The sequence below is a fragment of the Triturus cristatus genome, chromosome 6, assembly GCF_964204655.1.
Source record: "Triturus cristatus chromosome 6, aTriCri1.1, whole genome shotgun sequence".
NCBI lineage: Eukaryota > Metazoa > Chordata > Amphibia > Caudata > Salamandridae > Triturus > Triturus cristatus.
In genome coordinates this window covers 670,083,366-670,106,191 of record NC_140589.1, presented here as the reverse complement: position 1 = coordinate 670,106,191, position 22,826 = coordinate 670,083,366, and the positions used below count along the sequence as shown (strand labels likewise).

Sequence of the window (22,826 nt, the reverse complement as noted above, 5' to 3'; positions counted from 1 at the left end):
TTAATACGGTGTTTGGTTACAAGATTAATCATTACAAATTAGAAGTTTTGTTGTTAAGGGCAGAGGGGAGCAAGATTCCTCAATTTTTACAGTTACAGCTAGTTTTTAATCGTCCAGTATGCTATTTGGGAATCTTTGTTACATCAATCTTTACAGATCTTTTTATTTTAAATTATTTGACTATGCTGTGGAAAGTCAAAGATCTACTAAATTAGATGGAACCTACTTCCTTTACCAATAGTGGCCAGAGTTTATTTGATTAAAATGTCGATCTTATCTTTATTCTGGTTTCTTTTTGCCAGTGTTCCAATCAAAGGGAACAATTCATATTTTCACACAACAGACTCTTTTATCAAGTTCATATGGAGACACTAGCATACAAGAGTTTGTCTGGCAGTATTATAAGTCAATCTGGAACGGGGGTGGGGGAATTAGCACTACCTCAATTACAGGGCTATTACCAAGTATCCCTTTTAGATAGTGCAGTGCGAATTGACCATCCGAGCAGGCTATTATTGTATGATGCCACTTTAGCTAGTAGTGGATTAATGAATTCTGGATGCGGATGTTAACGACTGTCAAACGCAAACATCAGTGGCAATATGAAATTGTATTTGTAAATTTACCACTGGTTTATGCTGCTCAATAAATTTTTTAAAAAGATTAAAAATAAGCTTTTCACCTACCACACCTAGTTGATAAATATCACTGATGCTCTGCACCTCAGTATTAGACGTGTGGGAGAAGCAGACCTCCCCCACACTGCACTCCACAAGGCAGTGCAAAGATTGAGTGTACAAGACCATAGTCTACAACAACCTGAAGTGTTGTTAATGCCCCACAGGCTGTGCACAAGCCAGAGACCCTCACTAGATCTAGGATGTGTAAGATTGAAATCCATGCCAACTCCCAACAGCACTAATAGAGACACTCATGCTGAAGGAGCACCTAAATGGAAGAGGATTAGAAGTTACCAATACTAAGCCTGAAAAAACATGTTTAGATGGCGTGTGAGAACAAATTACGTGAAGGCATTTTCTGCAATTACTGGCGTCTCTTATTCCCACTACCATCAACTTACCTTGAAACTGATTTGCCTCGCTAGTTCTTTGGCCTCTTGGTCTGCCTGGATAGACTGGCTGTCCAAAGACAATGGAAGAAGGGCTGTTTTCATGTTTGCACCACAGCCTTCACAACAGAAGTCTTGGGATCTGGTCATAAAAAGATTAATTATTAATTTGGTCAAAATTTGGTACAGAAGCAAGCAGGATGTATATTCAATTCATAAAATAAAAAAAAGATTTTTTTTCTAAAAAAAAAAAGAGAAAAATCATTAACACTTAAGTTAATATTGTTAGAATTAGAAACAAGCGCCAGTTAGCCTCATGACCAGCAAACTGTATACAAAAATTATGCAAAATTTTAATTAATCTCACCTAAAAAGGAACAATGTTGTATTTACACTAGTGAATATTATGTAAGATACTTTATAGCAATGTTGTGGTACCCTGGCATTGGCCATATGATTAAACATCTAAAAACGATTTTGTGTGTTGCATTTTGAGCCTTCTGTAGCTGGAGAATTATTTTAGTGCCCACCCAAAGGCAGAAAGCATTTCAGTAATATAAGCCTGAATTAACACGATGCCAACAAGTACAGTCTTTACAATAACGGATAAAAACTCAATGATTTGTCTTCATGATCTTGACCATGGTATTGGCCTGGTCTTTCATGAATAAGGTAATATATCACTCAGATTACTGTTCACCTTGAACCCAAACGAGAGTGACTAATTAAAAATGGGATGGAGATGCCTAGCAGATAGTTGTCTGGAAAATCAAGTGTTGGTGCTCAAGAGAGCAATCTTGTTTTCCTTTAGTTAAAGTAAACCAAACCCTAGTTCGTCCAGGTACCCGCATTATTTAGGCAAAGTAAGACGGAATCAAAAGATGGAGAAGAGGCATTAACTTTCGTAAGGTGGAATATATAATCAGCATGAGTGATTTACCTTCTGGTGCCTTTAAAGAGAGCTACAAGAGGTTTCTTATAAACTAAATGGAAACAAGAAGGAATGAGGGTAGTCACTAGGGATTCTGCATGATTCAAGAAAGAAGAGAACCACATTTCAGAGGTCCCGCTCACCTCATTTGCAGACTCAAGAGTTGTCAACTATTGGACTATGGCTGTTGACTGCTAAGGTTGGCTGACTCGTGCCTTAGTAGGAGCCAGATAGCTCTCAAGGAGTTCATTGCTCTCTTGAATCATCACTTAATAAGTGTTCGGTGCTCCTGATCTTAAACTCTTGTGGCGGGTGGGGAAGAGAGTAGAGTAGATTCTGGACACCCTGTCCCCACATGGAACTACCACATATTTTCAGTTAAACATCAATATACAATTGAAAGCATGCTTTGCCAAATCTCAAGCCAATAACAAGGCTTTTTAACCAGATTGCTGTACTTGCATTCAAACTTCCACTCGTGAGTCAAAAACTGTCAGATATTGTTGAAATTGTTGACGGTGTAAACTTGAATAAGCTGGCTTTTTAAAAATTGATTTTTGTTTTTTTCTAAAACTGCTGGACAGATTTACACCATATCAAAAATGTTGGACAAGGTGCTACCTTCAGGTGCTAATTTTGTATGAATCACTCTTGCACTTTTATGTTCAAGTGATTAGAAATTCAAATGGGGAGCACAACTATTGTAAACCAAATTGCAAAAAATATTCAAACTTACTTGTATATACTTTTACATGAAATGTATCATTCAGATTTGTCAAACTGGGTAAAAGTTATTAGCAATAAAGAAATTCCTTTCATATTAACTATTCATTTCAAGAATCTTAAGCGTAACTAGAGACGAAGGCATTTATTTATGGCATATTGTCTCAATTACTTGGATAAATCTGACAGAAGCAAAAAGGAATGTTACTTACCAGTGACTACAGTTGCTGGTCATATATTTACATGATTTTGAATTATTTCTCCAATTCATGCTAGGAACATTTGATATACTTAACTTCCTGTTATTACAGATCAACATTATCCTGACCCCCTAACAGTACTCCTGTACTGTGTAGCTGCCTCATGGTATAATGACCTGGATGATGTATCACAATTTGACAACTGTTTTGTTATGTATCCAAAAAAAATGTTTAATAAAAATAAGATATACATTAGCCTGTGTACTTAACTGTGTGTCCTCATGGTCACCACCAAGGTAGGGAGAGATCAGCTTCTCTCCAAAAGGCAACATTGAGATTTTATACAGGCACTATCAGTGTTAAACAAAACAAGCAACAAGCCTTTGCCTAGGAGCCAAAAGGACGACATGTGAACCAATGAAAGATCCCGGCGCTGAAGAACACAAGTTACTTTGTATCCTTTTGCACTGCAGCTTTCAGAAATGTACATGGTTCTGCTTTAGATTACAAACAGTAAATATCAAAACGATAGAGTTGGTAAGGAGCACACTGTATTGAAACAGTTTCAGGGGCAATCTTGTCCACTCTGAGCTCCTTCCTGGTCCGCAATTCCAACACTAGTGCCTAGTGAATTAATGGCATGCCTGCCATAATGTAGCTTTGAAGTTGCCCAGAAGAGGAATATCCTAAGTAGTGCTGCAGTCACAGTTATACTTCTTTTAAGTGAGTGTTGACACAGCCTGCAAACGTTCTCTTCCTGCTTTGTTTTAGCATAACATGATCCATGATTCCATATAAGAAATGGCTTGCCCTTGACTGGCTTCACCAATACAAATAAACAGTAGGTCTGATTTTCTGAAATCTTCAGTTTTATCTAAATATGATAAAAGACATCTCTTTGCAAACCAGGGAATGCCAAATCCTGAGCAGGGTAGAAGGACTCTATAAACAAACAGGCATGACCAATGCCAGATTAAGGTGCCATTTCCTTAGTTTAAACACTGTAATTGGTATCAGTTCCTAGAAGGGAAAGAGGGAGAGCATACAGCAACCTGGTCGGTTGTGGATGTCTTAAGGTGTCTCCAAAGTAGGTGTGAGTGTGCAGAAAAAGGAAAAGGTACTCCTGTGGGATACTTGTTATGCCTTCACACACCCTTGCGAGTGTACAGCATAATCATTGGGCAATGCTCCTCATGGGGGTGGCGCTGCAGTCCCTCACGGTCCCTACTGGAGGGCTCTCTGACGGAGATCTTCTAGGAGTTGCCGCATTTGTGCATGTGGGTCTGTGGGTCAAGAGGTGATAGTGGGTGAAAGATAAAATAACCCAGTAGGTACCCTAGTCAATTTATTCGGGGGTCCTCTGGATTAGGTTAAAAATATAACGGGGATGGAGATGCAAATTATGCAGAATGAGAGGGGAAACAAAGCAAATCGATCCCGCTGCTCTCAACCCGTGTGGTGGTGTCACTAAAGTGTTAGGTGTGGGAAAGGGTCGACATGTTTTGTGCTATGAGTTGGTCCCTAGTGGATCCCTAAGCGCTTCATCAGGACCAGAGAAATGAGAAAGAATATGAAGGAATCAGGGATAGAGACGCACTATATTCCCATCGAACCTTCGTTGAGGTTGTGGTGAACAGGTATTGTTGCTGGGACACGTTACTATACATGTGCCCTGTTCTCAGCCCTCCCCAGATTGAAGATGGGCTGCTTCAGCGGTAACTCGGGTAGAAAGAGGCGGTTTTCACCTTCCTTCCGTGTTTAGGAAACCTACCCGTCCTCCAAGACCGCCATTTCCATAGTCCCTTAGGGAGAAACGTAGCATTAGTATCCTGAATGATTGTCTTTGTGAATTAGGAATACACTTCCTTAGAAAATACATTTTGCTTTTCATTCACTCATCTTGCTAATGTCATCAATGTCCGTCGAGTTCCAAATTTAATGTCAATGACTAAGTTAGCTCTTTGCTTAAGAGTTAGTGGTCAACGAGTAAGCCTAGGTGGATAAGGGGTCATTGACGAGAAAGGTGATTGAAGTCTAATGGCCGATGCTTTGTTGCCACATTTTTTAACAAGGTTTAAGGTAGAGAAAACGTCCTTTTCCAATGTCTTGCCACATGTTGCAACAACTTGAAACAGGGTCAGGCCAGCACCTTTCACCTTTTTGCCCCTGAAGTGTGAAGAGCTCCACACTTACGTTTAGGCCTCCGATCTCCTTACAGATGGCAGGGTCACTCCAGGTATATTCCTCTTCGGAACAGAACGAGGCATGCTCATAACGAAGAATACGAGGTTTGCTGGTCTGCCCTTAGTAGTGTGATAGTAGAAGGACTTCTAACTCTCTCAATCCTCTTAACCCCTTCCATGCTCATGACGGAACGATTCCGTCATGAGCATCGGTTGAGCTGTGCTCATGACGGAACCGTTCCGTCATGGCCCCGCCCGCGCTCGAACCCTTCAGCACCGCGGGGGAATCCGCGCAGCGCTGAAGGGGTTAAATGAGGCTAGGGTTTTGCAACATTGACATACCTTGTCCAGGTCATCACAAAATATTCTGTTCGGACCTCAGGATTCATAGATTCAGAAAAGCAAAATTGTAGTCTTCTTTAAAGGTTACCCAGTTGCTATCAAAGCCAATAGATAGGGTTTTTGGGTTGGTGGGAAGCAAGGTCTTTCAATTGGTATACCAAACCAAAGGGCTGCAAATGAGATGGGGTGAATCTGGGGAGAAATAAATCCCCCCAAAAATAAATCTCTTTGGTATCTAAAAGATTGAGCTCGAAACCGTAGTAGTTTTTTTATGTTCTTCTCAGAAGTACATGGCATTTATCAAAATAGTAGAACTTCACTAAAGGACCCCCTAAGACATGTGGTGGAATTTCTAAAGAGTACCTCTAGGGGCGTTATGCAACCTTGTCCACTGTACTCAGTACCTGGTGGACTCACACGACGAGTTGAATAGTCTAAATGCATTAATTTAGTAAATAATTTTTTCTTTAACCCCTTCAGTGCCCATGACGAGATAGTCTCGTCATGGAGCGCGGTTGCGCTGTGCCCATGACGAGACTATCTCGTCATGAACCCCGCCCGCTAATGCAACACAGGGCGTGGAAAGGGCGGGTCACTGAAGAGGTTAATAGTACTATCATTCTTATATTGGCAATGGGGACTGGCTAATTCAAAGGACTGTATTTATGAACGATCCAGAAGCAGAACATAAGGACCTGAGGAGAAAACTTAAATTGCACATGTCAAAAAACATTTGATAAGGGGTCAAGGTTGCAGAGCCCAGAGTCCTCTTCAGTGACAGGATGATTGTGTGCAAAGAATATAAAGTAAATATTTGTGTGAACATTGCACTAGAAAGCATAAAGAGAAAAAGATGATCTTACTTTTTAGCAAGTGATTTTCTTTCTTCCGGTGTGTAGTCCAGGGACCCTATGGCTCCTTCTCCTTTAGTTGGCATAAATCCAATGATGGCTAATAGTGCAGTTCTAACTAAAAATGGGTAAATAAGTAGTTAAAGCAATTTTAAAATGTATTCACTCAAACACTTGTTGGCAAAACTGATAAGAGTCTACAACTTATGCAGCAAGTATGGAGTTGAGTGTTTGGAGTTAAAACCCTTGTGATCCTTGGCAAACACTATCTACTAGTTCTTTCGTCTCTGCAATAAACAGCGAGTCTGTGCTGATGCAGAGAATCTAAGCCCTGCCTTTCACAGCTTAAAGCAAAAATATTGCCAAACTGAACCAAGCAATAAAATTGTCAATCGCTATCCAAATAAAGGTGTTGCTTTTTATTAAAATGTTTGGCAATGTTTTTACAATAAGCACCCTCCAAGTAGTTCCTCGGACTGATGACAGTCACCTAAACACAAAGGAACAGGGCACTAAAGTTGCATACACGGTAAAAGGCCTGTAAGTAAGTTTTTTTTTTAAGAAGTTTTTTTCAAATTTGGAGTGGCTGTACAGGGTGAGGCGGGAAGACGGAGTAGGTTAATCAACTATACATTTTGTTAGAAGCCTAGACTTTAACTACCTGCTCTGCCAACCCATCCTCGTCCTCAGAATCTTAGACTGCCACATAAACAACTCTTACTGGAACATAGTTCGGAGAAGCAATTTGGGGAGATGATTCCACTAGCTAAGCACCTCCATGGGGTAAGAAAGTGCTGCTTAGCAATTGCCGTATGTTGGTTGTGACAGAAGGTAATATGACCAAGTCACTGCTTCCCCTTGACACACATTGTTCACCTTATAACTTGTCTTAATGGAGTGGCTTTGGCTATGCAAAATTGCCTGTTCTGAGCAATGCATTACCTACTGTGAAAGTATCCTTTAACACAGGCTTTCAGTAAAGACCAATAAATCACTCACTGCTCCATGACGGCTGCCAGGTTTCAGGGTGATAGCCAGAGATGCTCAGACAGATTTTCTTCCCCACTTCAAACCTGCCATTTGCCTTCAGAGAAAACAAGACAAAAGCAAAATAAACCAAGGGCCTTAAAAAAAAAAAAAAAAAATCAGTAGAGTAGAACAATATTTAGAGATTTTTACAGTTTTTTAAATGTATCTGGAATACTAATATGCAAAAGAAGAGACTTACCGTTAACAGTATAATGCTGGGAGGTTTCATTGGATACTCTGGTGGCAGTACAATACGCCCATGGTAAACTCCTCCGTCGAAATCAGAATCAGGAGGTCCCCTAACAGTGAAGTGCCACTCAAAAAGATTGTCCTGAAACACAAGGACAAAATATATAATTTTAACATTGTTATTAACAGAAAGGTTTTAATGTTCTTTACATTCACCAGAGAGGGTTCCAAACCACAAGGAGTAACTCTCTACAGTCTTCTACTGGTAAGATGTATGGCGATTGCCAAGGGTTCTTTTGATGTGATATTTATGCCAAACAATAAGAATTTCCAATTAGACAGGGTGGAAAAAAAATATTGCTGTGTTAGTCTAAAATTAACTAACGATTCTTGTCGCCTGACATAAGTTGGCACTCTAATTAAATCGAATCCTTTGAAATAAATGAGTGTTTTCCAGACAGAAAAAAGACTACGCAATAAAATCTGATTGTATTTGTTTTTCAAAAATGGAATAGGGAAAAAGTTCGATTTTAGATTAGAATTATCAAATCTTTACAGAGAAAATCAGTTTCTGTGACAATTCTGCACCTACTATACATCCTACTTAAAACCTAGACATATCAAGCAGTATGGATATCTGGCTAGAGCGAGGGCTTTGGGAATGCTTAAAAATAGAAAAAACTAAGTAGACTGTATGTTTGATACTAAGAAGTGTCGCTTCTCTTCCACTGAAAATATTGCAGCCTTCCAACAGTAGTTCCTAAAACAAATGTTAAATGCGGAAATTCACATTTATGCATTATCCTGCGTGCAAGAGCAAGCTTGCAAACCTAAGACTTCTGTGGATTTACAGGCACACAGCTGCGGACGCTGAGACTCCCCTGAAGCGCATAAATCTACACAAACTGCAGGAGGAAATATGTGAAGCATAGCTTTCTGGATCCCCCCACTCCCCACACGGTCTAAAAATATTTATTAGTTCTTTCTGAACTTTAAAGAGGAGGAAAACATATAAGAACAAGAACAGGCTATAGCAGGATTCAGGCATTTCCAGCAACCATGTATGACGTTCTTGTACTGGACCATGCCGAATGGACGTCATTATCAACAATCTACCATTTAGTCCACTTACTTTTCACATATAAAGTATTTGGTTCTACTGTATACACACTTGAATAAAGAAATCAGGCATACACTTCAATAAGAAAGAGGATACTGTTTTAACAAATGACAGTGCAGCCGAAGCAATTTATTTTACTGTTGTAGTAATTGCGCTAAGCTACAAGGAGAAAAGCCTCGAGACGGAGGCTGTATTCAGTTTTTTTAGACAAACCTGCCAGACAGCACAAGCTTTTTCATTGAAAAAACATACTGTGGAATTACCAAGAACTTAAAGGAGTGTACAGTTCGTCACTACTTACCATTGGTAGGCTGTTTTGTCACTTTCATTTAAGTGCCTCTTGGTCAATGGCTTTCCTTGTCCTAGCTTGTTCATCCTGCGTTTGTCTCTACCCGGTAGCATAGCCAATTTATCATCGCACTGACTGGCTAGCTTCTATCCTTCCACTGATTACTTTTAGAGAACTATCTTTTCTTTTGCTTAGGCACGCCATGAGAGTGCATGAGTTCTCCAGCTACCTTCCTCTTGTGCTTCTCTACCACCAAATATCCTCCCAAATGCTCCAGGTGCTGTCTCCCTTGTGATGTTAAAAGCTCTTTAATGTGCTTCTTGCCCCCCCCAAACACACCGTGTTGCTTTCTAGCTAGAGTGCTTCTCCCCAGACCCAATGTTGCTCTCACTGGTGTGCAGCTTCACCATTCTGCCCTCCGCCTAAACAATAAAGTTTTAAAAATACACTAAAATAAAATAAACCTTAAAAATGGCACTTGTGGCATTTTTTGGTTTTCTTGTTGCACAGTATCTCGCTGATGCTAAACAGGTTCTATCCTCGGATCCAGGGATGAGACGCTGATGACTTTCGCTTAAGGTTCATATTCCGGGCCTTTATTAGGGAGGCCCAAACAGGACGCACCGCGATGACTTTGCTAATACTTTTTCCTACCCACGATACCACAGAATATCTTCGCATCTTGCGTTGCGCCACAAATTTGAGAATTACCCATTTTGGATTTCCACTGTCCTTATTTATCTTAAGCCCTGATGAAGTTCAATCTCTATTTAACGAAACGCGTTGGCTGGAGCCCATATTTTTGATGTAATTGAAATAAAGGAATTCTTTACATAAAATAATTATCAGTCTGTTGTCATTGGAAAAGGCAGTCCGGTGGTGCACCTCTCCACGTTATCCAGCATCACTAAAAAGGCACTGGCAAAACAAAAAGGTCCTAAAGGAGAGACCTATTTGCTTTGCCAATGCTTGTTTTAAGTTGGTTACTACTGCATGTACTGATTTCTTTTAGTTCATTCAAATTCATACTAATGAGCCAGGAAAAGTGTTGCACTGAGGAAAATGGAAAGCGACAAATATGAGGCACTCCAAGAAAGAGAAGAGAACAGGTGAGGAAAAAGGGTGGGAGAGAAGTCAAGTGTGCATTTTGGGACAGACGTAGGAGGTAATTAGTGTGATGCATTTTTATGGCCACACTTTGAAGAGCTGCATTCACTCTTGCCCTTCACCCATAATCTGCACCGGAGTACTAACGTTTTCAAAGGTCATCCCTTAATCACTTACAAAGGCTAGTAGAATGAATCTCCATGCTTAACTCCCCTTCAAGAGAGGAAAATGTATGTTGACTGGGAGACCATGGACAGGCTTCATGACGCGGGTGTCAGATACTTGAGCCCGATGAGTCTCTAAATGTGCTGGATTTATACATCTCCGAAGCACGTCTCTCTTGGAACTCACTAGCCAACATGCATTACATACAGACTAAAATAAACACTGGCAAAGCCAATATGCCTGGATTTAATGTAATAACACACAGAAACAGCATACACATATGCTTGTATTCACCTGTGCTAGCTTCCTTGAAGCCAGACCAAATAGCTTTGGCAAAGATACACGGTCCAGCCATCACTTTGGGCTAACCACAAGGTTTAAGTTGTAATAGTATTGCAGAATGATCTGAGCGGTACGCCAGAACACACTTAACTTCCTGGACATGGTCCATTATGTTCTGATGTATTACGGAAAAAATCTATCCTCGAGTGGTGACCATATTTTTTAATTGTGAAAGGTATAGTCCTCACCACATCCGGCCCTTTCTCTCCATACATTGCAGAGGCCCAACTGATTTTGATGTAGGCTTGCATTTTAGGGGCAGTTATCAATCTGCTGCCAGGTGATCTATCTAACTTAATGTCAAATCCCTAGCCATTATAATGGAAGGAGGGAAAACCTAAAAGGTTTTTGTCAAAGTCTCAACGTCATCTATATTTGGCCCATTGTATCCCACTAGTGTATACTTTTGATCGTGAATTTGCAAGTTCGTAATTACCCATCTACCCTGTTTATCGGTGATGCTATATTTGATTGATATATTTGTGGCTTTATTTGGACTGCTACTCCTTTATTGTAAAAAGTTTGATTTGTGCAGACCATCTGTTTAATCCATTGTTGCATCTTAAAGATGTCCTTGCATTCTTGTTTACTCAGATAGGTCTTTCATAGAACAATAATTTGCGCCTGCACCTCCGTTAAATACAGCAATATTTAATCTCACCTTCCTTAAGAGCGTAACCCGTTTACATTCCAACTGCGATTTTGTGTTGGTCCTGCCCTGGATCTATCGCCCTTGCCCCTACTCATTTCCTTAACGATTAGCTTTTAGATACTGGTGGAATCATGCTGGAGTGTTGACGATTTTATATTTTATCATTTTCTCCCCGAATGCTCCCCACCCTATGTGCTTTCCTAACCCCCTACCTCTCACCCCAGCCCTCCTTAGAAGAACCCTCTCTAACTTCCTTATGGACAATCTAAGTCCCTATATGAGCACATTCCCAGGACACACCATAAATACTATGAATCCGGAAAGGTTTTTTTTTTTTTTTTTTTTTTAAGAAAGGAAAATAAATAGGACAGAAAAAACATTTTCCTGGCTTCAAGGGTGAAAAGAAAGTAAAAAAGACATACATCCAAAAAGAAAAAAAATGGAGGAATGACTAAGCAGCTTCTGAATTATGCAGGGCAACTATTTTACACTTTTGAGGTTCCACCTGCCTTGATGCTTTCAACCAAGTCATCATCTTCCTTCTGAGATTTCAGATTGTACATCTTGTTATCATGTGTCACCGTAGCTGGAAATAGATGCTGGGCAGTTGCTTCTAACTTCTTCTAATCCTTCTGGTTTTCCTAGCTCCCATTGCCTGTTCCCAGCTGCCCTGGATATATATCCGACCTTATTTCGGAAGGTCAGCCTGTTGGCTTTTAGGGTCATCATTTTCAGTGCTTTGAATAGTATTCACTCTAGTATTCATGAGAAAAATCACTAAAATCTTCCTGGGTTTACTTTAATTGACATTGGAAGGAAACCTCCTGAAAGGATCTCAATGGATCCTTTGTATGTCCGCCACAATCTCTTGGGGGTATCCTCTATTTCTAGCCCGCTTTTAAGAGACTTACAACAAACGCCTTGAGATCCTCTCCTTCTGCCCCCTCTGGTACTTTAAGGACTCTCAGCTTATTATGTCTGAGGTTATTCAGTTTCTCTAGTTTTTCTAGCATCTCCTGGTTGACAGATTTCAAAAGTCAAATCTCCTACTTATTTAGCTCTACCGAATCCCTCAATTTCTTCATGTTCTCATTTACGGCATGCGTCCAGGCCGCCAGAGCAAAGAACGTTTCATCTAGGCTCTCTCAAGCCCCTTGTATTCCCTCTCGTTTGTATCTGAAGTGGCAAAGCAGTTTCTCATTTCTGTTGCCAGGGCTATAATCATGGACTCTACAGAGGTGCTCCCCATATCAGTTATACTTTCGACCCCCCCCCCTTCCCATCAGACTTGTTGGGGAACCCTCCTGCACCTCTTGTAGCTCAGCTGCTACAACCACCACAGGCTGGCATGGTTCCTCACCTACTGCCGTCCTCTCATCATCCTAACCTTCCAAAGATCCAAAAGGTATCTATGGGAACCTTGTTTCAGCATCACCAATTCCTGAACTGGAGACCCTGCCTTATCACTGGGCTGTATAGCGGGGACAGTGCATCTACCAGAGACTCTATAACTCTTGGTGTGACCTTAGGTAGGACTTTAAAAAAGTTCTTAAAGAGGGGTAATTCTTACTCTCTGCTGAGAGCCCAACTGGCCCTTGGAGTCTGACTTTCAGAGGGAAAGGAGGCAGGCTCTGGGCCTTTTACTAGGCTTTTCTGGGTAGTGTCTTTTACTGAGTGCACTTTGTGAGTTAATCTATTTGCAGAATCTCATATCAGAGGGAGATTTATCTCAGTTTCCTTGCTAATCGGGCCTTTGTTTACAGACCTACAGGCGCTCCTCAGCGTGTATCTATTCCTCCTAACACGTTTTTTTTTTTAAACAGCTTGCCCAGAGTTTGATAATTATCTGGTCTAGTCACAGAGTCCTCCAGCCCACCTTTCTTTCTTACCATTACTGTGGTCTCTGTGCTGAGCCCAGCGCTTCCTCGCAAGCAGTCTTCCTTTGCCGCAACGCTTGAGTCCGATCTTCTCAACTGCAATTTTGATTCTGGGCTTGTTTTGCCGCAGCCTCTTCTCCCCCAGAGGGAAATCCTTGCAGTGGCCGTCAGGACCTGCCTTAGCTCCAGAGCAGCCCTTGACCAGCAACCGTCTGTACTTCTGACGATGCCGTGTTTTATTTTGTAATGGGGGGCTCAATTCACCTTTTCAACAAAAAAGCGGTCTCTAAACCGTATGTAGCCATTATCACACCCTCCCCGTCTTCACTGCATGTTGGAGTGCGTTTAGTTGTGCATCCCAGGGGGCCGAAGCCAAGTGCTGATGTGACCTACTGCTTAGGTGGCCACCACATTTCTCACTTCTAAATGACGATTATGAAATCTTTGCTAAGTTGCTAATTGGGCAGCTGAATCAGGAAATAGGAACCCCGATCCATGGGGATCAAACGTGGTTCTTAAGGGGTAGATTCCTCCATGAACTAACGCATGCCCTTATTGGCTGAACTGACCTGGCCACCACATTTAAGGTTCCACTAGCAGTACTAACATTAGATGCATCCACAGCCTTTGATTTGGAAATACCTGCAAAGAGTGCTAAAACAGTGCATTTTTGGGAGAGAACTTCTGCAAAAGTATATCTGATATATCAAGCTCCCAGCACCAGAATACTAGTAAACAGTTATTTGACTTCGCTTTTTAAAATAACTGGACGTACACGACAAGGATGTCCACTCTCTCCACGCCTTTTCAATTTATATATTGAGCCCTTGGCATGTGAGATTAGGCAGCAGTCTGGAATTGTGCATTTTACCTGCAATGGGTGGGCTAAAAAAGTCTCCCTATATGTAGTTGACCTCATGATCTATACTTACAGGCCTCTCGCCCAACTATTGAGCAGCTGACAGAGTTCAGAAAAGTGGCAGAATACTGGGTTAACAAATCAAAAACAGAGATAATGACCTGGAATGTGTCAAAGGGTGATATCCAGAGTACAAATACAATGAAATATTTAGGTCTGAAAGGGACACTAGACCAGAGTAATATTTCCGAGGTAAACTTTACTACAGCAAACCCTTGAAGAGCTGGGCCCACCGCTCGTTGACTATTTTTGGTAGAGTTAATGTGGTAAAAATGGTCATCTTATCAATATTCACTCTTCTTTAATACAATTCCTCTAGATTTTAAGAAGGAGTGGTTAGAGAAGTTTTATGGTATCATCGGCAGCTTTATATGGGCCTAGAAGGGAGCAAGGATTTCCTAGAAAAAGCTTTGCAGCAAGGGGTTCTTGACACTACCGCGCATACAATTCTATGCCTAGACGTTCCAGTTAAAAAAAAAAAATGTACAATGATTCTCCACGAGCCTGAGGCTCGGAGATTGGAATACTTCTGAGGGCTATGCTAAAAGATGTTAGGGGAGAGGCAGCCCACGTCTTGTATAAGTTTGGTGACACTAAATACTACAAGAAGGTAAGGCTAAAGATGTTACAACCTATGAGCACAACTCAGAGAGCACAAAATTGTCATACTACAGTAGTGCGGCACCTATATGGAATTCCCCCGGTACAACAGAATGGGGTAGAGACATGCTGGCCCTTCCTATGCAGAATGCAGGTATACAGTGCTGGGGTCAACTTGTGAACAAGGGGGTACCCCTTAGATGAATGAACTCTAAGAGATAACGGACCAGAAGCTATAGAAGTACTTACAAGTAATAAGCTGGGTCCACAAAACGAACAACTTTGTTGGGTACTCTGATAAACTGGAAGAGCTGTTAGAACAGCAGATGACAAAATAAACAAGCATTGAAAATGCAATAGGTCTCGCCTTTAATTAAGCTAAAGCCATTTGCTTTGCTAATGGTATTCTAAAGCAAAGCAAATGGCTTTAACTGAATTAAAGGAGAGACCAATTACATTTTTAATGCTTGTTTCTCAACAGTTTGAGTCCGCAAAGAGGGTGACATCAGGAATGATCGAAAACTGATCCCAAAGAAGATTACGTTTTCTTGGAAAAGGTTTGCAGGCTGGGTTAGTCAACAGAAGTCTATGGCCGATATTGCTTCATTGTAACATGAAGATGAGTTCCGAAAAGGCAATACGCTCAAAATGAAAGTAATGCCCCTCAGATGATGGTGTCACCTCCAAATGATGGGCAGTAGAATGGCAATGACATATGCCTGTTACGTTGCTTGGACTTTGGTGCAAATCACACGTCTTTAAGCGGCGGCTAACGCGCTGCGACTTTCATTCCAGACTGAAAGCCAGACTCCCTCACCTGCTGAGCCAGAAGCTGGCGGCACAGCTTCTGCCGCTCGCGGATCTCCTGCAGGCGCTGGTTCATGATTTCAGTGTCTTCTTGCTTGCCGCTAAGTTCTAAACAGGAGGCGGCGCGCACGTCGCGTGTGGCAGTATTATGTCACAGAGTCCCGGTGCGCACACTACGGACCGCCTGCCGGAGACACTCATGTAGGTGACCGAACTAGAGAAGGGCTTAAGTGGTAGATATGGTGGAATCTGGCGGCCATCTTTAATGAGCATCACTATATAGATTGCATCGCAAGCTGCCGTTGATGTGGGGAAAAGGAGATCAAAAACTAGCGTTTTGCAGGTCTCTGCTCCTTGTATTTAAAAGAAACGATGTCCTAGGGTTCTATAGGAAGATGTTGAACAGAACAAATGTAGCACAGTTACGAAATAGTTATACGTCCTGCATATGTGATGTAGTATAAAACCAAATTTTAATTATTTATGTTTTCCCAGTACTTTCACATCCATTGGTGTAGTTCGTAGAGGTACTGCTAGCTGTCTGTGTACACGAAAGTGGTGACTTAGTTGCCTTATTTAGAGAAGTTCTTCCATGTTAAGCTCTTCTACCATTACAATATACAGAGACTTCCCAGTCTCACTCATTGCGAGTGTTGATAACTTGTATGTTATGTTAAATTACGTTATGTGTACTTGTAAAGCACACAACTTGCCTGGGTGGGTATCCTGGTTCTAATAAACAAGCAATGCTCGCGGGAAGCTTCTGGGGTAGAGCGGTGGCTGCGCGCGCCGTGGCGGATTCCTCAGCACTGCCACCGGGCCCTTCAGCCTGTCTGGGAAAGCGAAAGCAAGCCGCCATGCACACGTAGGGACAAAAAAAATGCACGCGCGTGTGCACAAAGTTGGCGTTGCGCTGTCCACATGCGCGTGCATTTTTTTGTCCCTACGCATGCATGTTTAGCTTTGCCGATGGCGAGAGCAGCCATCTTTGTCCATTTGAACATGCGTGCATTCAGCTTTGGCTGAATCAATTACAAAAGGTGCTCTCCATGGCGAGAGCAACGCTTGCGCTGCTTTCGCCAGGCGAGACCTAAAAAGGAGGTTTTAGTATGGTATTACTCATTGGTGGCGATAGCAGATTGGGAGTTTTGAATGCCGGAAGAGCAATGGGGAGAAAACCTACAGAGGACACAGTTAAAACAACCTGTGGCAAGTATCAATGCACACATTGTTTTGGACAGTGAAGCCCGCCTTTTTAAAGAGAAATCATGTTTTGTCCCTCCACAGAGCATACTGGTCTATGTATAGAATCGCAAAGATGGGAAGGGGAGCATAACGAAATGTGATCTGGAGAAAACAAACAATCTACAAGTTTGTGGAATGCCAGAATATTCAGCTGTTTTGGCAAAATGTGGGTAAGGTAATGAAGAACATTTTGGAAGATAATGTAAAGGAAAGCCTTTTTGGTATTTTAGAGAGCCCTGTGTGCTTGAGCAAGGATAGGAACAGATTATTGTTCTATATGGTTCTGTTGGCATGTAGAGATATCTGCAGGAAAAAGGTCACAGCAGAAGCCCCATCCAGTGTTAAATAGCTCGAATCTGTGATATGTTTTTCAAAATTAAACTCTATGGTGTCAACGACCAAGAAGCAAAAGATGTAGGACCCCTTGACGAACTGGGTGAGAATTAATCAAGTGGGAAATCCTCATACTGAAGCTCCTTAAATTTGGCTCCTTTTTTTAATGGAATCTCGTGTCCAATGATTACACCTATGCTTGTTTCTGGTCTTGTGTAGGGGTGGGTGGTAAACTCTGTTCCTCTGGGCAGAGTTTGCAGCGTTTCAGATAAAGTCCGCAAACTGCCGCATGGTGGAATTTTTTCTTGCATGCAGCTCACCAACGGTAAGTTGGCGAGTGAGAAAATCAAGTGCTAGACTGCCTCCCAGTGAGATTTCTCAACGTGTGTAGTTGCGGTAAGTCACTATCGCTCATGGTGACAAAGTTGATGCTTGAGTAGAAAACCTACTCAAGCAGCAGAAAGAAGCAGAACCCTCTGGTGTGCCGTGAGGTGCCATTTAAGACGATTTTACAGCGCGGGACAAGTTCCTGGTGCTAAAAATCAATGCGAGCAGTGCAACGTTTTAAAACTCTGCCGCTCGCGGTACTCCGCAGAATCGCACAAGGTTTTTGGGTAACTCCCTGTGTTCCACATGCCTCTAGCCTTGTGCCGCCGGTAAGATACTGGTGTATGTTTGAAGAAAAACCAGTACCCCCTTGGGTGAGGCTACCCTGCATAACAAGCATTGGCATAGCCAATAGTTCTCGCGTTTAGGTCCTCATAAGTGTTTAGCCAAAGCTATTGGCTTTGGCAATGTTTTTAAGATTTGTTGTAGAGCAGTATGGCTGCTGTGCAGCATGTTAAAAAGTTGCAATAAAAACGTGTTATAAGTATTTTTGTTACTGTAGATATAACACAGAAGACATTATGTACAACTAAATGACCCTATTAAAAAAAGAATGAACATTAAAAATGTCATTTTTGTTTTCTTCTTTCCAATGCTGGCAATGTCCTCCTGCCTTTTCTAATGCTTGTTATAACTAATTTTTGTTATGTGGGGGGTGGGGGAAATATAAACACTGGGAGGGTGGAGGTTGGGAAATAGTACCTAAATTACAACACGAGCAGCAGATGGACACTAGGTGAGAATCAACAGATGCCAGATTCCGAGGGCAGGCTGAGGTGGTGTGGAGTGATGCTGAAATAGTAGTGTGCTGGTGCAGAGGTGATGCTGAATGATACTGAGGTAGTGTTGAGTGGTGGTGTGTTGGTGCGGAGATGATGCCTAGTGATAACGTGGTGGTGCTCGGGTGGTGCTGTGCTGGTGCTCATTTAGTGTTGAGTGGTGCCCAGTGATGCTGAGTTGGTGCTGCGTTAGTGCAAAGTTGATTCACTGGTGCAGAGGTGATGCTGCAGACATGGCGTTGCGCTAATGCTGATTTGGTGGTGCACTGATGAGGAGGTGGTGCTGTGTTGATGTTGAGATGGTGCTGTGCTAATATTGGGAGGGACTGGACCAGCACAGACAATGTTGGCGGTAGGATAGCATCGTAGGATGAATAAATTACTAACCTGTAGCCATGGCAAATCAGTTTTAGATCATTAGAAATATATGAAATTCCACAATCTAAAATAAAAGATGACCAAATCCCACACTTTGATTTTCAATGCACTTTCAACCCAGCAATTCAGATGTTTGTTACTTTCGCTTGGTTCTAATTAGATGTGTGACCTTTTTTAAGATGCTTCACAGAAAGAATCCTTCCTTACCTCCCCCTAGCCCCCCAGTGCCCTTTATTGTGTGTTAAAATTAGAGACTGAAAACAAATTTTAGTCAGCCTTCGAAATTACTAAACAAAAACTCCAATGTATAGCATCCCGGGCTAAATTGGCTAGTACAAAGTTAGCACAGAGTATGTTATTACATCAGAAGGCATGTGTCCAACATTTTGATTCAGTCAAAAGGCAAACTGTTCATGGGGACATTCAGAGCCTATATAAACATCCCTGCTCTAAAACCACCGGAAGAAAATGGCGACCATTCTTTAAAAAAAAAAAAAATTATGCAGTTTCTTGAGACAAAAACAAAAGAAAGGAAAGCACAAAAATAGCTTTTCCTGTAACCGTCTTCAAATAGCAGCGAAAACCAACGTAGAGGAGAAATAAGCAGCTAACCACACACAGTAAAGCTGAGAGATGCACGGGATGCAGATGCAGGTGTGACTCCGTGGAGAATCATTTTCACCTACACTAATATACATGTATGCAGTCTGACACTGAGCGTTAGGATGCTGCCTGCTCACACCTTATGCCGTCTAGGGTGCGGCATCTCTTAGAGACCCATGATGGGGCTCTGTGCGAGTGGCAGGGTACCTGGAGACGCTGTACTGTTCTACATTGGAAGTCACAGCAAGAAGGTGAGTCAACACTGCGTGAACGCTCAACCCCTAAGCGCATGTTATCTAAAGACAGAATGACGTCAGAGCGGAGCGGAGTAGTGAGATCAATGGAAACAAGCGCTGTACAGGACAGCCTATCTCCTTCTGGAAAAGCAAACTCCAGGGACAATAGTTAATACACATGCTAACTGAGCTTTTGCGAGAACCCGTGCTTGTTTTTACAAATAATTAGAATTTGGCTACAATTTAATTATAATGATTCTCCGATTGGCTTGAAACTAAAAGTTTACATGGGACCGGTATTTCCTTTTGTTAATGAGTAAACAGTGCTGGCGAGAATGTAGTATTCGGTTCCAGAAATATTTGTATACCATTTAGGCAGAAATATTGTACACTATTTAAGCATAATGACACTAAAAAGTGGTCCACACCGCCCATTTATAGGGCCGTTTTTAATAGGCAGATCCTACAACTTTTGTGTGCAACCATCAGGGACAGCCCTTTTGGACAGAAGGGTGGGGGCAGAATAGTGACGTGTGTTAATGGACACCACAAGCAACAACCCTGAAAGGAACACACTATTTAAACATAAATATTTTAACACTATTTAAGCAACCCAAAACTAAAACTTACACACACCGCCCATTCGTAAAGCCGTACTTAATAGATCGATCACATAACGTTTATGAGCAATTGTCGGGAAAAGCTGTTTTGGAGAGAGGGCGGGAGCTGCACAGTGACCTGTACTATCGTATTCATTGTTATTGCTACTAATGTGCAAAGTTCATGGAAAAAAGTTTGAAATGCACGTCCCAAAGCTGTGAGAACGTGTAATAGATGAAGAAAAGAAAGTGTGGCAAGAACATCACATGCAGTTGTGTCAGATTGCGCAACCCAAGTTTAGAACACCCAATTAAAGAAGATGTAAGGTTATAGAGGGAAAGAAACATTATTTTTAAGCATACCAATGCAATTTGTCCACCACATGTCAGAAAACAAATTAACAATATAAATCTTGATCCCAACATACGCCAATAACTAGTCTGAATGCTAAGGCCACTGCCCTTTTGTAACCCTTAACTGTGGCAGGTTTTTACAACACGCTTGTTTCACTGTGTCTGGGCTGTTGATTACTTCCTCTTAAAGTGACACGCCATAAATGATTCAGTGCGTGCCGCACTTCAGCCCAGCGCTTTGTTAGTGAGAAACTCCGAGTGCGGCGAGAAACATCTGGGTTTCAGAAGTTACGCTGGATACAGTTGTTCCATTGAGTGTTTCCTCTCATTTTTAAATTTTTGCGCCTGGCTGCATCTCAGCACAGTTCATTTGACGAATGAGACTTCACTCCAGATGGTTCTGACAAGCAAATGACGTGGAATGTGTCGAACAGAGGCACAGGAGATATAAGACAGGCGAGGCCACAGTGTGCCTTACTTACAGATAATAATAGCGAGGTCCGCCAGTTTTTGTAACAGCGCCCAGGAAGTACGCGTCGAAACACTCAGTTATGTTGTTGCTCGCCCCTTACAAAATGTTACGGCATCCAGAACGGAAAGTGGTGTACGATGTTTCGCTGCTCTACGCACGCGCAACAAGTGGAGCTCTCAGTCAGAGGCATGCTGCCTGGGAGGCTCGGTGCAGGCCTGTGACACTCACAGCACTCCGAGACCGCGCTTTAGGAGCCGCCGCTTCAGACCAATGCTGTCTCGCACAGGTGTCGGCACGAGACGTGCTGACTGAGGTGCTAGCACGAGCTGGAATTTAAAATGGAGGAGAGGTACTGAGAAATCACAATCCAGCAAGCGGCGTGAAAGTGACGCGGCTGCGAAAGTTAAAGAAAACAAGCACGCCAGTCGTGCGTGCCTGAGGACGTGGCAATGAAACAGAATTTGGAGTGACAATGGAATAGGTATTTCCTAACTATAACAAGATAAGCCCGGCTTCGAAAGTGGTGCACGCGCACCCGCCCGCCGCGGCGAAATTGAAAGCCGCCCGTTTGCACATATGTTTCCAATGAACACGAGACGCGGCAGGGGAGGGGCGGAGGAGAGTTGAGAGAGAAAGCGAGAGGAAAGCCAGATGGCGCCTGATCGGGCGCTGAAAGCTGGCTGCTGCGCGCGTGCCCGTAACAGCAAGGCCAGCAAAAGCGTGTGGTAGCACTTTTAAAAGCCCACTTACTAAATGTCTCGCATAGCAGCGAGACCTAAAGGGTGCAGCTGGGAATTATGGGGTCTGTGCCTTAGGTGGATAAGGATAAAAAAAAAGGTAAAAATCTTCTTCCTGGCAAATGCTAATATTTTCGCACAGTCTGGAATTTGTCTGCATTACAGCCAATCCTTAGACCTCAATGGCATTTATGGCCCTTTATTTAAAATGTGCAGCATTCTCCAAATGCAATCCTCAAAATATCTTGGGAGGTAAGGCAACACTACCCTCGTTGAGACCATTCACAGAGCAGTTAATATGCCTGTAGAGAATAATGAAGTCCACAGTTTCAATGGAGGTAGTATGTAGAACAGAATTGACAAACGGTTGCTTTCTTGCGTTATGCTACATTTTGGATGCACAAAGATACAGAATAAGCTTTGGCACAGATAATATGTCTGGGGTTGACTATCAGCATTTTGGCTTTATCAGTGCTTGTTTTGTCATGGTTTTTGTAAACCATGACAAAAGCTATTGGGACTTTGCCAATATTTGTTAAAAAAATTCTTAAAAAACGAATATATTTTTGGGTCTCAACAAGTGCACACTGCTTTAGTAGACCCTGGCACCGAAAGGAACTATTTTGTATGTTGAGGTGCTCCTTGTTCAAAAACAGAATGCCATCATTCACAATGAAGTTAGCCAGTGGCTAAAGTGAGCTGCCCCCATGCTGTATGCGTAATGGAAGATAAAAATTGTGAATGGCACAACAACAGACCAATATATGAAAACGAATGGCTGAAATTGAATGAGATCAAAAAGTCTTGGCCAACACCAAACCTAAAAAAAAAAATAAGGAGGCTCCGCTTTTGGAATGGACTGGACTTCAATTTTCAGGTTCTCAATTAAACACCTCTCAGCCTTGGGCACCAGTTCAGATAGTACAGCTGGAGTAAATTGACACAAATTGCCTTGTGGCTCATGCAAAGTACTTTGAACTCAATCCCTTGGTTTGTTGGTAGCTAGCGCAAAGCCATAAGGGTCTGAGAGATATGGTCTGACTACTTTTAGCCCACTATAACCCTTCACAAACCACAATTCTTGCAAGAGTGTTGCAGCTTGTGAAGAGTCCTCGTTGAATTCCCAACATAGATTCTAGGAAGTGCGAAGAGACATGACTATTACTAAGATCAGTAAGGTTGTAAGAAATTGGGTTAGTAACTGGGGTGGTGACCCTTGAGAGGGTGAACCCCGAAAGTCATTAAATTAACCGGAGCTCAACACTCAAATAGCTGTGACACAGAGCAGACAGGTTTAACTTAGGGCAC

The 22,826-nt window shown here is 42.1% G+C and overlaps 1 protein-coding gene across 1 annotated transcript in view; it reads right to left on the bottom strand.

The window, feature by feature from the left end:
• The window catches only part of UBE2J1 (ubiquitin conjugating enzyme E2 J1), a 127,229-nt gene that overhangs the window by 56,700 nt on the left and 47,703 nt on the right, over positions 1 to 22,826 (bottom strand). Inside the window, exons 3-6 of the mRNA XM_085611170.1 lie at positions 7,528 to 7,659; positions 7,299 to 7,383; positions 6,312 to 6,417; positions 1,082 to 1,211 (exon numbers count right to left, since the gene is read on the bottom strand). Of these exons, the coding sequence (XP_085467296.1) occupies positions 1,082 to 1,211; positions 6,312 to 6,417; positions 7,299 to 7,383; positions 7,528 to 7,659 (453 nt within the window). The remainder of the gene's footprint in view (positions 1 to 1,081; positions 1,212 to 6,311; positions 6,418 to 7,298; positions 7,384 to 7,527; positions 7,660 to 22,826) is intronic.